Genomic DNA, 15,973 nt, shown 5'->3' on the forward strand with positions numbered 1-15,973 from the left:
ATAAAGCAATATTAGTAAAACGTAAGAGAAACAAAAAGGAAAAAAGAAATTACAACAACACTACATATAAGACAAAACATTAAAACTAATTTACCGACGCTACTCTAATTTGTAGGATTCGACAAAGTGTTGGTATAGATTATGCTTAATTCTATAAATGGAGTCAATAAATTAATCAATAGCACCCCCATACTTGTTGCCCAGATCATGCATCCTATTGGTCAGTGAGTGTGTCTGATAGTTGGTCGTGTATGTATTACAGAAGAATATTATATTTTGTCTTGTATTTCTAGTCGGCACATGGAGTTTAATAGTGGCAAGGATGGCAGGACTATCAATTAAGTAGTTAATGACTTTGTGTAACACAACCAGGTCTGAAATAATTCTCCTTTCAGACAGTGTTATTAGATGCAATTGATTCATCAAACTATTATAATTATTAATGTAATCAATAGGAATTCTGAGCTTAAAATTTACGTACTTAAGAAATTTGTGCTGAACTCTTTCTGTATTATTGGAGTGAACTTTATATAAAGGGGACCAAATAGGTGAATTATACTCCGATTGACTTTTGACTAATGAAATATAGAGGGTTTTCATACAATCTATGGACTTAAAATCAGTTAAAGTTCTGCAAAGGAAGCCAAGCATCTTTAAAGCCTTATTAGTTATATAGTTGATGTGTGCAAGTGTGATGACAAGTTTTTATCGAATTTAAAAGTAACATTTAAAAAAATACTCTTTATCTTATACAATAGATATAATAAAACCTGCAGCGTTACACACACAATGATATGAATATTTTAACAATGTCATATAAATAAATTCTTAAGCTTAAATCAAGGTTTTAAAAATGAAGACCCGCTTTCCGCGTATAATCATGAATATGCCCCCGGGCGAACTTTTAAGCTTGCACATTCGATGTTTCTTTGAATAAACATACATTAAGTTATTAAAGATAAGTTGTTCCAGTGAAACATTGAATATTCGTTAAGACTTTTTGAAAAAGTCAATAGCTATCCTATATAAATGAAAATCGGATATATTTATCCGAGATGTTATCTGGGTTATAAAATAATTCTTTAGAACTTTGTGATTATGATGAAAATATTTATTTTTTGTGAAATGATAAAAACTAATTCTCCATGAACCTTAAAACTCTCGATCGACGCCGAGATATTAGAGACCTAGTAATGCTTTATAAAACGGTTCATAATTTTATTGATAGCGCGTATGTATTAAAAAATATAAATTTCAGATGTCCGGTACTCGATCTCCTGACACATTTTATATTTAAGGCGAAAGCGCCCCTGAGGTGATATCTCAAAAAAGCGGCGATATACAAATTGTCCAATAAATAAATAAAATGCACTACGTCGTGTAATATTTTAAATCGAGCCGCCATCAATAACACACCTTACGTAGATGGCGATAAGGCTTAAATTCCCGCTTAACACCATCCAGCAGTTTTCATTTAGGCAAGAAAAAAACATGCCGGCTAAAAAGTGCCTTTTATTTTATTTTGTGGATGTTCAGGCATAAATATTTAAATGTTTTCCAATCATTTAATAAATAACTTAATTTTCCACATTATACAATAAAACCATAACCGAAAATGGGTTCGTAAGTAGGAAATTTTGAACTTAAAAGCAGTTTTCATAGGCCTTATAAATTATTTATTTTCTGGGCTTATAAAAAGACTTATGTAAAAAATACTCGATTATTTCGAAGGCCAAGATGTATTATACTCGCTGTATTTATTTAAAGCATCTGAAACATTTCTAGGCGACCAAATTTTAAAACCAAAAACACATGATTTTGCATTACTACGTAGTGCATCGCCTTAAGAGCAATACTAATTGTCTTGAAAATGTATTTATAGGAAGAAGCTGTAGCACGTTTAATAGATTATGCTCAGACATTGATTTGTTTAACACGAACCTCAATAAATTCATAAAAATACTTAAAAAATAACATTCAATCGAATATGTCAGAAAACTTATTATTTTATTGATATATATTTTTTTATTACAAATACTTCTTTTATTCCTGTTCTGCTTTCAGTTTGAGTTGAAAAAAATTGAATAGCAGAATAACAACACAATTGGATAATAGCAGCTATTTAATATCATCACTTTCTCTCATTTATAATAATAATGATATTTGGATGATTTGTATAGCGCCGTTTTTGTAGAAAATCATCTCAAGGGCGCTGTACAAATATATAATACATTTCTACAATGGTCTATGTTATTACTAACTATATATGGAGAAAGTATATAGTACCATACTTACCTGGTAATTACCATACTTGTAATTATTGATACCCACTCCGTGTTTAAATGAAAACCTAGAAAATATAAAAAGCTCCTATTGTATAATGCATATAATTTCGTATTTTTAATTTTAAATTTATTATTTTCTTTTCAAATTTATTATCTTCTCTTTAAATGTAATATGTAGATTAGATTTTCATATTATAAAATGAAGGCCTCAGCACGGGCAAGCCACCCAGTACTGGAAAACATAAATTGTAACAAAATAATGTACCAAATTAAAAAAACATAAAAATAAAAAAAATAATTCATTAGTGAAAACAGTCAAAACAGCCAAAAATCAAATCTCAAAACTGTCGATACAGTCAACGTAGTCAAAGCAATAGATACATTAAAAACGTCACTATTCAAAGGTAAAAACATACAAATTGGTCAAAATGATCTTGTCAAAGGTAAAGTTTGTACTCAAAACAGTAGTATGCCCAGGAAAACCGTTTTAAAGAGGACAAGCTTGAATGCAGTTGTGCACACCCTTTCACCCGCCCGCCCACACCACTTCTTTAACCTTCAAATAGAACGTGCCGCAAGCATACGATATATATTATTTTTAATAAATTATGAAATAACACAACTCATCAAATAAAATTTACTTGCGTACGCCTGGATTTGAATCCGCGACCTTCGGATTGCTAGTCGAGAGCCTAACCCCTCGACCACTTATGTTATGTTGTTTTCTCTTTAGGCTCTTTCAGGCTTATGTTATGTTGTTTTCTCTTTAAAATTATTTCCATGTACATAACTGTTGGTATTCAATATATAAGTTCAGATTTTTGGGGAATTCTTTAAGGCAAAACCCACTTGACAGTTGGGACATTTGCAACAGTTCGAAGATAGAACGGTCCGGTCTGCTCGAAGGTGAAATCCGTTACGGTCCTAACTCGGATTTATCGCCCGGGGGACTCTTTGCTACAACTTTTATTTTTTTCTAGGAAGAAAGCGACCTTTAATTTTACTTCGCTGATTCTCACGAAGGATCGGAGGTTTATAAATAGCAGTTCTTTGTAACTTAAATGGACTGCAAACAATGATTTATTTGAAAGTAATTGAGTGGCTAATGTTATTTGAATTATTTGTTGATTTCAAAATATTATATAAGTAGATTTGTAGATATTATATAAATAGATTGTTAGATATTTGAAAGTATGTTGCCTGTTGTATGCTGATGATGCGGTGCTGATTGCTAATAGTATAGATGATCTACAGTCTCTCGTGTCTAGGATGAACGAAGTATGCATGAAGAATGAGTTAATGATGAATGTAAGTAAGTCTAAAGTAATGGTGTTTGAAAGAGAGAGTACGAAAACAGTGTGCAATATAATTGTGAATGGGGAATACTTGGAGCAGGTGGATGAGTTTGTGTATTTAGGAAGTATGTTTACGAGAGATGGGAAGGCTGACAGAGATATCGAAAGAAGGGTAAATGCAGGTAATTCCGTTAATGGAGGACTAAACGCCGTAGGCGCTAACAAAAAATTGTCCAAAGAAGCGAAGTTAGCAGTCCACAACGGAGTGCTGGTACCTACCTTGATGTATGGAAGTGAGGCATGGAACTGGCAAAGAAAGGATGAAAGTAGATTAAATGCTGTTGAAATGAGATCCCTGAGGCGTATGTGTGGTAAAACCATGTTTGATCGTGTGAGGAATGTGGAGATCCGCAAAGAGTGCAAGGCTGATGTAAGCGTAATGAGTAAGATTAAGAAAGGGACGCTTAGATGGTTTGGGCATGTAGAGCGAATGAGCGAAGATAGGAGTGTAAGGAGGATATATGATGCAAATGTGAATGGTAGCAGAAGTCGGGGACGCCCGAGGAAGACATGGCACGATCAAGTGAATCAGATACTCGAGTCGGGCCATGTCAAGAGTCAGAATAATAGAAGAGTATGTATGAGACGATGTATGAATGTGAATGAGGCAAGGAGTGTGTGCCAAGACCGAGTTGTTTGGCGGTCCGTCCTCTCTGCCTACCCCTGCGGGGAAACGGCGTGATGGTTAGTTAGTTAGTTAGTTAGTTTAGATTGTTAGAACACCGACGATGTAAACCGATATAAGTCTTCGTTTACACGCTCATGTGAAATATTTTTTAATACTTATGTTTCATGCCAAATGGCTTTTAAAGTGGACTGTACGTTAAAAGAAGATCAATCGATCGTGTTACAAACACTAGGAATACGAGGAGAAATGTGAAGGAAGCCTTATCTTATGATAATATTAGTTTCTTTTAAGTCTTGATAGTTTTAAAAAATTTCCATACAAATACAGTTTATAGGTGTACACCTTAAACAATCAATATTATTGCTATATTTTTAATTATAAAATACAATATTGAACTTCGGGGTGCAATTTTCACCATTTAAATGGTCTTTTCACGAAATTATTGATCCGAGCATCGAGATAACATGCTCTCTCAACGACGACAAGATTACGAATAAAAAACAAATGACATGTGTATTAATAACAATTGAATCTTCTTCTTTCTTCCGTTGCCAATTGCCAATTGAACAGGACATCGGGATGTGAAATAATCACAAAACTGTTTCAATATTAAACAACTTACAATAGTTACCATATTTTTTGTTTTATTTTTTTTCCAGTCACACTGTCTCTCCAGTGTGTTAGGTTAGGTAAGGTTTGTGGGATGGAAATCTCGGAGATCTTCCTTGTCAGTTGAGCGAATAAAGAGTTGTGATATGCCAAGCTTATTTCATTTACCAGCACGAACAGGTGTTTTAAATAACTCTCAGGCGACAATGTGAAAAATAAGAGAATCCAGAGGCGGTTGGTGTGGTTAAAAAGTGGAGAGGCACGAACGAATATTTAAAAAATATTACAAAATACATTTGCGTGGTATTTAAAATAAAGAAACTTTACTTAATAATTATAATTTGATAATATTTAAATGAGTACCCTTAAAAGGCTTATACTATATTCTGGAAGAATCGAAAATGTATCTTTTATCCCATTTTCTCCTCTATTTTTGCCTCATTTCACGAACCGCCACAGAGAGAATTAAATCCAAGAGGACTATGTGTACTATATAAAATATTTACAGTCTTACTAAAAAACGTGGTGTAAATATTTCGCGGTGCGAAAGGTCAACAATGAAAAACTTGGCATAATACCATGGCCTTTGTTTAGTTAAAACGGGTTTAAACCAGGTTCTAGGCCGGATTAACTACACCAACGTTAAAGTGAAAGAATATAATAAGTAAGACGGTAAAATATTTAATTTAATTTTGTCGCAATTATGAAAAAAAAATATCAAAACATGTTCCAGATTTAAATTCGCCGTTAACGAATTTCTTAATTTATAAACTATTTTAGTTATTATTTTAAAGGAAAACTTAAACCGCTCGTATCTGGGAATGGGAACATCATTGGAAGTTGAAAAGGTTTGACCTAGAAATTTCGTAAGAGAGGGATTATTTACTTTCTTTAATTAAAATTTATCGTCCTTGAGAATGGAAAATGTATAAAGTATATACTTCAAGTCCTTTCAACTTTTTCTATCATTTGTTCTTCCTTTCCACTTATTTTTTTCTAAATAATATCCTCAAAGATAGGATTGCTAAGCGTATTTAATTTTGTATTTGATTCGATGCAATACGATTGTTGAAAATCATGTGTTTTCGGTTTGAAAAATTGACCCTTGAGAAATAGTATAGATGTTTTAATTAAATTCTGCGAATAGAACATATCTTGTCCTTTGCTATAATCTAGTATTTTTTAATTATCCTAGAAATCAAATAAAGTGTCAGGTCTAAAAAAAATTTATAATATGTAAAAACTCCTTTTCGAGAATGGTTTTTTTGAATTATGTGGAAAATTAAGTTCTTCAGTTCGTGATGGGAGAAAATTTTAATATTCGCGCAGAACTTAAAATAAATATAAAAATTTTTTAAAAAAAGTTTTGGCGATTTTTTTTTCCATTAATCAAAACAGGCGGCCGTTGTTAAGCGGGAATTTCAACCTTATCGCCATCTGAGTGTAGTGCGTGATTCTGAATATTACGAAATAAATCTAGATAAATCACCTTAATACGTAAGTATTTAATCTAGCGCGTATTAAACACCTTTAAAAAGGTCAATATTTCTTTATTTTCATCATTTATCAACTTCACATTCAACCATCCAACCAACTGTCGCTAACTCCTTTCCTTCCCATTTCTACGTTTTGCTCAATGTTCCGTGAAGGTTTCGTGTTCCGTGTTTGCTGTTTGCTGCCATTTGTTGGTATGAAAGGAACCCTCCCTCCTGACTTGACTGCAGTGCCAGTCGAACGGCAAAACGGTGAAACCTACTGGGAAGAAATAAACTTTATCCTTTGTAATCCGAGAATTGAAATGTTCCCTCTGCATGAAACCTATACTCGTGAACCAAGGATGCAGAATTCACTAGAAGATGGTGAACTAGTGATTACCTGGTGATGATGTTGTTTTCTTTTGAGTCCTGCTGGTTTATGGAAGGTTCCGTGGGTCACTTATAGTTAGGTGTATACCTGATAATCACCATTATTGTTAGATTTTCACAAGACGAACTCTGCTTACATTCACCACACGATAACTTGGGAATGGTCTATACGCTATTTAATGGACTTTTCACGAGATAATTGGTACAATGACCGAAATAACATGCACTTCCAATGAAAATTAGAATCATAAAACAAATGATTGAATTACACTGAAGTCGCTCTTCGTTTTTCAATTCTTGTTTCTACTATGGTAAAACCTTTGCTAAAGGAACAAAGAAAATGACAATTTGAGTAGGATATTGGGAAGTGGAATAATAACAAAACTGTTTCAATATCAAACAAAACCTTTGTCAATTTTATTAAACCCCAAGGTGTGCGGCACCAATTGGACAATGTTTGAAAAACTCCTATAACTGTCGTTATAAGTTGAAGAAGTTGCTTTTGCAATGATGGATGGCTTCGTCAGTCACCTTTACTAATGATGGTCAAAATTAAGTATGAGGTATATTTAGTTTTCGATACCATTCGTCACTTTGCAGAGAAACCCCGGAACAACTTTGCAAAACTACTGTACTGATAGCAAATGATTGTTTATGGTTGTCAAAAGCGTATATACAGTTTTGTATGTGACGTTATAGTTCTAGAAGACGTGCGAGAAGTAGTATATAATCATTATTGTCAATAATGTGCGTACACTGGGTAAGAGCTTTGAGCTAGCATACCCATTTAATACCGTTATGAAGAGACTATCTGGTTGTTAACTAACTTTGGAGATTATGCGCTATTAATTTAATGATGACTTTGCGTCACTAAACAAATCGAGTCCCAGGACATCTAGTCAACTCCATATCGATGGTGGTGACATATTGTTCAGAGGAACGTAAAATCGAAGACTGCATCGATTATTATTATTTATATATGGAAGAGGATTCCATGTTCTTTGCATAAAGGCATAGAAGTTAAATGGATATTCCCAAGATGGTGGTGACAGCTAAAAATGGGCCAGGAATACTGGTAAAGTTTACAAAATTAATACCTAACAATAAGCCTCTTTATCATTATTTTAATAGGAATACCGCTCTGCTGCAAACAATTGTCCGAAGCTGTTATGAAACTGAAGGGGATGGAGAGGGGAAGAAGATAGGGAAGAGGAAGGTTTGGAAGTATTACCTGACAATTAAGATCTCGTCACCAAACATGGCTATAGCCAGTTTCTTTGATCTTGATTCTTTCAACAGAGCGAAACATTGTGATTTTATTTTATTTATTTCAAATCCACGCAGGATGTTAATCATTTCCGTGTGCCTGCTTTGGGGTTGCCAGATGAAGGGTATTTTCTAAGAAGAGAGGGAGTGAACCTGGGTCTTGAAGATATCTATTTTTAGGAGGTGGGAAAAAGCTGTTCCTCTCTCGTTGGACACAGAACACAAGAACGAGTGACAAAACATTGCAACTGTTTACAGATGTGGGGCGTGCATTCGGCGTGTTTTTCCGAGAGATTAATAGCGACAATTCCTTCTTCCATTGTGATATAGGTGGAACAAGGACAGCATTCACACCTGACATAACGTCTGTGTTCTTCAGTCTGCAATCCATTACAGAGTATCTCCCACTCTGGAAAGTGTCGCAAATATGCCATCAAACTATCTCTAACTCTCAGCTTTCTTAACTTGAATCAACTCAAAACAATTTAGTATTCACCATCAATCTTTAATAGAGTATGGCATTATAGCCTGGGGAGAAGCAAACGCTGCCGCTATGGATCCGATCTTTAAAGCTCAGAAACTATAAAGATTATTCTAAAACTACCGATCACGAGCAGTTTGAAATCTCTCTTCAAACACAGAACTGTTTTTGATTTTATTAAAATTTGTTAATATTTCTTGATCTCATGTCAAAATTGCTCGTGATATTATAATCAAATGGCGTAATCTCTTACTTATTTATCCCTTTGGCTAAAACTACTTTTAGCCATATAAAATTTAGATGCTTTGCAATAAAGATATACATTAATACAATGGACTTCCATTGGCTATTCGACAATACACATTATTTGAAATATGATTTAGACAAACATGAGCCAAGATGTAATCGTATTGTCGCCCTAGTGAAAGACCACAATTCAGAATGTTGTTTGAAATGGCTTTAGCCGTGTATCATGACCAAGTGGTGGCCGGGTTCATGGAAGATGATGTCTAGGTCTTGGCGGCAGATGCGTGGCGGGCCGGATTAGAGAGACTGGCTGGGAGATGTTGCGCCCCATTTGGAGGGATGAATTCAGACCCACAGATTTCTACCCACCCCTCATACCGTTTTTCTTACCAGATTTTCACCTCCTTCCTTTCCTTAAAAAACCCTCGACCCTTAACACAGCATCCCCAAAGATGGCATAGGCAATGAGGGAAATTATTTTCCACGGGTCTACGCTAATATAATAATACCATGTGTTATTTTACAAAAAAAACTTAAAATGACACATATTAATTAAATAAATACTTTAACCGTAAAATATTAAAAACCTCCGAATTCGTATTCGAGGATTTTATCGCTTGACCAGAGTCCTGAGTTTTTTCAACACCAAAAAATAGTAAGACAAAAATAACAAGAAAAAAAGTCAGACTAATTTCATTACCGAATATAGCCGTTATTCTTTATAAAATCCAGAATAATACCCTTTATCAAATCCAGAATAATACCCTTTATAAAATCCAGAATAATACCCTTTATAAAATCCAGAATAATACCCTTTATAAAATCCAGAATAATACCCTTTATAAAATCCAGAATAATACCCTTTATAAAATCTATGAAGGGTAGAAATTTGTTTTGTACTCTTAATTGCTTCAGAATAAATATAGTAATACGGGACCAGACAGGTGAATTGTATTCTAGTTCTCTTCACTGTGGAAAGTTTAACAACTTCATTGAATTAATGTCTTTGAAAGTGTCAGATAGGAACCTATTCTAGTTTGAATACCTTTATTGAATTGTAATGATTGTTCTGTTTACAAAAGTAAAGGCAGTTAATGAAAAGTTAGACTACCTGTAATTTATACAATGATTATTTTGATTAATGATTTTTTTTAAATTTTTCAACCCCTGGATAATATTTTCACGTGGTATCAAAATAAATAAAAAAAACTTAAAACATTTTTCAATTAAAAATAGGCATTTGTTACTCAATATTGAAAAGTAGTTGTTTTTGACTTGTACTGTTTGTGTTTAGCATGATAGATGTTGGAACCTTGTAATTAATTAGTTGAAACGGTTTAGAAATCATGAACAGATAATTATCACTGTGTACGCCACAGCGGCGATGTATCCTAGCGAGCCTAACCTAACTGACAGCTATGTTGGTAAAATCTTTTTTCCAATCCAGGCCTCTTCAAGACCCGCATTAATACATCCCTTCTTACAATCCCTACCTTAACCCTTCTCAAAACGCTGCCCAACCGGGTGGTGACATAGTTCTCCCTTTTTCACTGTGCAGACGTGCTCTTGTGAGGTGTATTTAACATTGTATAAAGCACTACGCAATGGTAATCAAATGTAATTGTGGCAAACAATACTGGCTACTTTGAATGTAGATATTCGAACTTGTAAGTCAATTCAATCGGTTTAAACCACGAATATATACGTCTACGCCTTTAGAAGCGATTTCTCGTAGCAAATTATAATCCAATAGAATTGAATATAGACGTCACTCTGTCTCGGCGTAGGCTGTAGACACATATTATTCCTCAATGGCAGACGCCATTCTTCGGTTGCTAGGCAACGGCACGAAACCAAAATGGCCGACAGTCAACAGATTTTCCTAATTAAACTGGACGAGCTTTTGTCTCTCTGTCCCGCATTATGAAAACTAATAAAATATACCAATAAAGATGGTTCATAGGTCCTTCAAATTAGAAGGATCGTTATACTCAGACCTGACTCACTTAAATAGAGTAAATGAAGGGTGACAGTTGGCGGAATCATATTATGAGAAATGTATGAAGTACAACGTGGAAATTTATTTTATCTGCGGATCAGGAAAAGGAAAAGATCAAAAATCTCAAGCACTGTATTTTCTTGATTTTCCGAAAAACTTATTTGTCTACAATATTGAGCTGCTGAATTTTTATTTTATTATTTGTCACTTTTTTTACATCAGCCTTGTTGTGATGTTATAAATAACACGTTTTAATGTAATTTTAACTGTTTATACTATAATGCTCGATTGTTTGTTTCCTAAATAAATAAATGATAAGTAAAAATAAAATAAGACAAATTTCATAACCCATCAAAAATCACGTTCACAAATGTTCTCGCTTGATATAAATTTTTAAGTAGATTTGTTGTTTTGGAACATTTCCCAAAAAAAAATTATTTTTTATAGTAGACAAAATACATTTTCAGGTTTTTTAATTACACACTTACATATATGTACGTATTTAAAACTTTAATTTTTATAACGCGAACTTAGCTAAAGTTTTAAAAATCGCTCATCCATTTTATTATTTCTTGTAAACTATATTTACCACTTACGCTAATTTCGGAATGAATGCGACAATGCCTATTTACCACTTGCTCATTCCAGGAATGAATGCGACATTACCTATTACAAATAATTCAGTCATAAGTTTCACATTTACTCACCATTTATTAGTTTAAGATTGTCATAAAAACATTTTATTTTTCCCATCATTTGCGCAGATAAGTTCCAATCCTCCAAATTAAATTATGGTGACCGGATAAAGCATCACAATGATACTTCATCACATCTTTAAAAAGTTATATAAAGTCATGGAAAGTGATGAAACAAAAGCTTTATTAACTGGGTTAAGTAGGTTAGGTTAGGTTAAAAAAAATTTTTTTCATCGTTTCTAATGACTTTATATCACTTTTTAAAAGTGTGTTGAATTGTCACTGTGTTCAGTTAAATTAGTAAATTTATGTTTAAGTGTTAGTTTGTTTGCATTGGCTAATATCCTTAAGTACCTACTCCCCGAAGCCCTTGGTTATTATTTGTTTATTTTAAAATCTCCTAAAATGTATTGCATTTAGCTCTAAATAAGAAAATGTTTGACTTAATGGCCCAACCGGGGTATAATAATTGCAAGGATGCTTTTTATACCCATAATAAAAACCCAAATAAAATTTGCAACCTTCAAATGCATTTCTAAGATCCATTATAAATATATTTCCAATGTTATTTCATGTCCCCTGGAAATTTTTGTTTAAGAAAAATGTAATTCACACGCCAGGCAAGACATGGGAGGAAATGGTCCTACAAAGGTGAAATTTCTTAATGTCTTCATATCATTTGTATTTTTAGTTTAAAAGATGAGATACCCCTAGTATCTAGAGTAGTGTGGCTAAAGCTAATAGGTGTAGAAGTACCTACCTAAGCGAAGTTAGACCCTTAATCGCAGTTCTGTGATGGTGGAAGATCACCGAGTAGTCTGGTGAGCTGGTAGGTAAGTACCTAAAGGCTAAGAGAAAACAAACTTTTAACAGAGTTCTTAATAAATTTGATTTTAATCAATTGACGTGAAGAAAAAATAAGAAGGTGTTTTCCTGCCTTCTATTGAGTGTTTTCGTACCAAGATAGTAGAAACAACACTTTATATGAAACAAAAAAAACACATTTAATTAGTCAGATGTTACATAAAGGTTATTGTCACTTCACTTAAGGCGATGCCATACGTAGTAATGCAAAATCATGTGTTTTTGGTTTGAAAATTTGATCGCGTAAAAATGTTTCAGATGCTTTAATTAAATACTGGGAGTAGAAAACATCATCGCCTTTAAAATAATCGAGTATTTTTTAGATTAATTTTTTTATAAGCCCAGAAAAAAATAATGTAAAGGCCTATGAAAACTGCTTTAAAGTTCCAAATCTCCTACTTAAGAACCCATTTTCGGTAATATTTTTATTGTATAATGTGGATAATTAAGTTATTTCTAAAATGATCGAAATTTTTTTAATATTTATGCCTGAACTTAAACAAAATAAAATAAAAGGCACTTTTTGGCCATGTTTTTTTCTTGCATAAATCAAAACAGGCGGATGGTGTTAAGCGGGAATTTAAACCTTATCGCCATCTACGTAAGGGTTGTTATTGATAGCGGCTCAATTTAAAATATTACACGACGTAGTGCATTGCCTTAAACAATTGAAGTAAATTGTAAGTTTTTCCAGAGAGTTTTGAACTATTTGCTACTTCTGGTTATTGGTTATCTAAGCAGTGTGTACTTGGTATAATAGAGTTTATAAACGATATATATATATATATATATTGGCATTATATTGCAGTGAAAGATATTTTAGTTCGCGTGACTCTGTTAGGAACATGAAATGAAACAATTGCAATAATGCAGGGCTGTCAATAAGAGAATTAATGATTCTAAAAAGTAAAATGGCGCAAATACCAATCTTCTCTTGGAGAGCTTTATTAATTTAAAATTTTTATTATATATTCAATATGAATTTTAAATTCTTTTATACGTCTTTGAGCTGGTTTTTTTTGGAGTAACACGGTGACCAAATACATTGTATGAGTTACACATAATTATACTAGATGTATACAAAAAAAAAAGTAGATTTATGATTATGTGTGGTTAAATAAAAAAAATGCCAAACAAAATAAACATAAATTTGTGCCTTATCTTTCTATCATCTCTTTCAGATTTCCAAAATGCTGTCATTTTTTAATATTTCTCGCCACATGCTCGGCTTACGAAATGTTTTGAGAATTTCCCGAGGTTCCAGAGGCATCTCTGTTCTTCCCACCATGGATAAAAGTCTAGTGGACATGTCCGAAGAGGTGCAGCAGGGGTTGGCTGATGGGAAGGCAATAGTTGCTCTGGAATCTACCATCATCACCCATGGAATGCCGTATCCAAAGAACTTGGAGACGGCGCAGGCTGTGGAACAGATTGTGAGAGATCAGGTGAGAATAACGTAAATTATGTTTATAATTGTGGCGATGAAAGCGGAGAATACATTTTTTATATGACCCTCATATTGAGCCCAATACAGTACAACCAACTAAAACTATTCCACCACCAGGTTTGGGAGTTGGAAGGCAAGTTAACCAAAAGGCAGCGAAAATGGATTGATTTTAGTATATAGCTGATCTCGTAGCGCCCCGGATTTATGTGATGGAGGAAACAATTTCACAGCTTCTTTAATGGACTATGTGACCTGATTAATGGACTATTTTAGGCAGAACACATATTTTTGAGAATGTTGTACAAATTAAAAAAAAACAGTATTGAAAGATTTCTGTGAAAGGAAAAGGATTGTTAACTGTCCTAACACATGACGTGATGAAATATCTCACCTGCCCAGCCGAGTGGCGATATTGTTCCTCTATTTTTACACCAATACGAGGTATCACAAAACAACATAATCTATTTATATAATTCTAAATGTAAATATTCGTTTGTTCAAAATCTTAAATCTACGAAAGTTCTTCACTAATTGCTTTTAAATTATGACACAACTGTTGCATTCGAATACGCTTGAGTTTTTATATACCTTGGTTATTTTTATTATTTTTTAAATTGTTTAAAAAGAAAGACAAACATTCCCTGGTTACGAATAACCTGACAATATTTGAAAATCTCCTACTACCACCACAGTAAGCTGAAAATATTGCTTGTGTTGTGATGGAGGACGTAGCCAGCCGAGGAATTGAACACACTACGCCTGGGTGCGACCCAAACGCGATGTCAACTCGGCCACCGACCGGACAAATATAGATGTTATATAGATGTCACCTATAATAGGTAAAAACACGTAACACGTTGGACGTAAACGCAACACCCTGCTATTGTTTCTCTATCTCCAAAGATAGACAGAGACACAGCAACGCGTTGTCTAATACATTTTATTGTTCAGGGTGCCGTTCCAGCTACAATAGCCATTGTGCGTGGTCGCGTGGCAGTAGGCCTGTCATCCCAACGCCTAACTAAGCTTGCGCAGGGCACAGGCCCCATCAAGGTGTCCCGCAGGGATCTGCCCCGGGCCCTCGCGCTGCAACTGGACGGGGGCACCACTGTGGCGGGCACCATGATTCTGGCGGCCAGAGTTGGTATACACGTCTTCGTTACCGGCGGGATAGGTGAGTCTTACCTAACTTAATCTATTCTAACCCCTCTTTAAGGTCGATCTTTTTACCGTAACGTCGAGAATTCCGCATGGCTCGCATCTTGGACCATTGTTGTTTTTAATCTCAACGACATAGTATTGAGCAAAAAAACTTTAACATGTTTGCTGATTGCCGATGACCTCAAGTTGTGCAAAAACATTACATTATTAGCACCGATTTGCGAAAAGACTCATCATCATTTCATAAAATAAATCCTGTAATTTCCTTCACAAAGAATATTAATAAATTTTCAAACACAACTTCAATTAAAGAATTGAACGTGAAATTTGACTCGCTTTACTTAGCTTTAATAAACATACAGATACAATTTCAAAAAGTGCATCACAAATATTAAGATTACTGCTAAGAATCACAAATTGTTTTGAAAGTACAGAATTAACTTTAACATTATATTAATCAACTGTAGAAGTATTTCCAAATACGCATCCACTATTTAGTTTCTCAATTATAAGATTCAAAATTATAGGACCGAATAGAAAATAAACCTGTGTAATCGCTTATCGTGAAGGTTAATCTGATCATTTTGGAAGGTATAATGGTAGTATTTCGCACTATAAACTACACTCTCTGACAACCAGACGTAACCTTTTGGTTTATTTCTTCTCCATAAAATTATACAAGCAATCAGTTGATTCACAAAACATTATATCACAAATAAATATCAACACACCACCAAGAAAATCAACAAGAAGGATAAAAGACATTTTCAATATTAATCTAAAACTTCCAAGAGCTCTTAAAAGCTATTTCCTCGGCAGTTTTTTTAATAAGTGACACATTCTTTGTTTTGAACTACAAAAGAACTTCCGTGCTTATTTCTTTTAATGTATTTAAGAAATATTTTCCATTTAACTGTGTTCAGTCTGTTCTAAAATCAAGGTTCACTGTTCATTGAACACCCTCTTAAATTCGTTGTCTTATGTAAAATTAAGTTTCTTTTATTTTATTTATGTTAAATAATGTTGTCTTACCCGAAGAGTTTTTTTTAAACTCACTAGGAATAATATTACA

The 15,973-nt window shown here is 33.7% G+C and overlaps 1 protein-coding gene across 1 annotated transcript in view; it reads left to right on the forward strand.

Moving 5' to 3' along the window:
- Positions 1-15,973, forward strand: part of LOC149411387 (uncharacterized) — a 710,246-nt gene that overhangs the window by 65,313 nt on the left and 628,960 nt on the right. Inside the window, exons 2-3 of the mRNA XM_089647696.1 lie at positions 13,475-13,738; positions 14,692-14,914. Coding sequence (XP_089503822.1) covers positions 13,484-13,738; positions 14,692-14,914 — 478 coding nt within the window. The 5' untranslated portion in view covers positions 13,475-13,483. The remainder of the gene's footprint in view (positions 1-13,474; positions 13,739-14,691; positions 14,915-15,973) is intronic.

This window comes from Hesperophylax consimilis, chromosome 26, assembly GCF_061612785.1.
Source record: "Hesperophylax consimilis isolate HC1 chromosome 26, BYU_Hcon_1.0, whole genome shotgun sequence".
Lineage (NCBI taxonomy): Eukaryota > Metazoa > Arthropoda > Insecta > Trichoptera > Limnephilidae > Hesperophylax > Hesperophylax consimilis.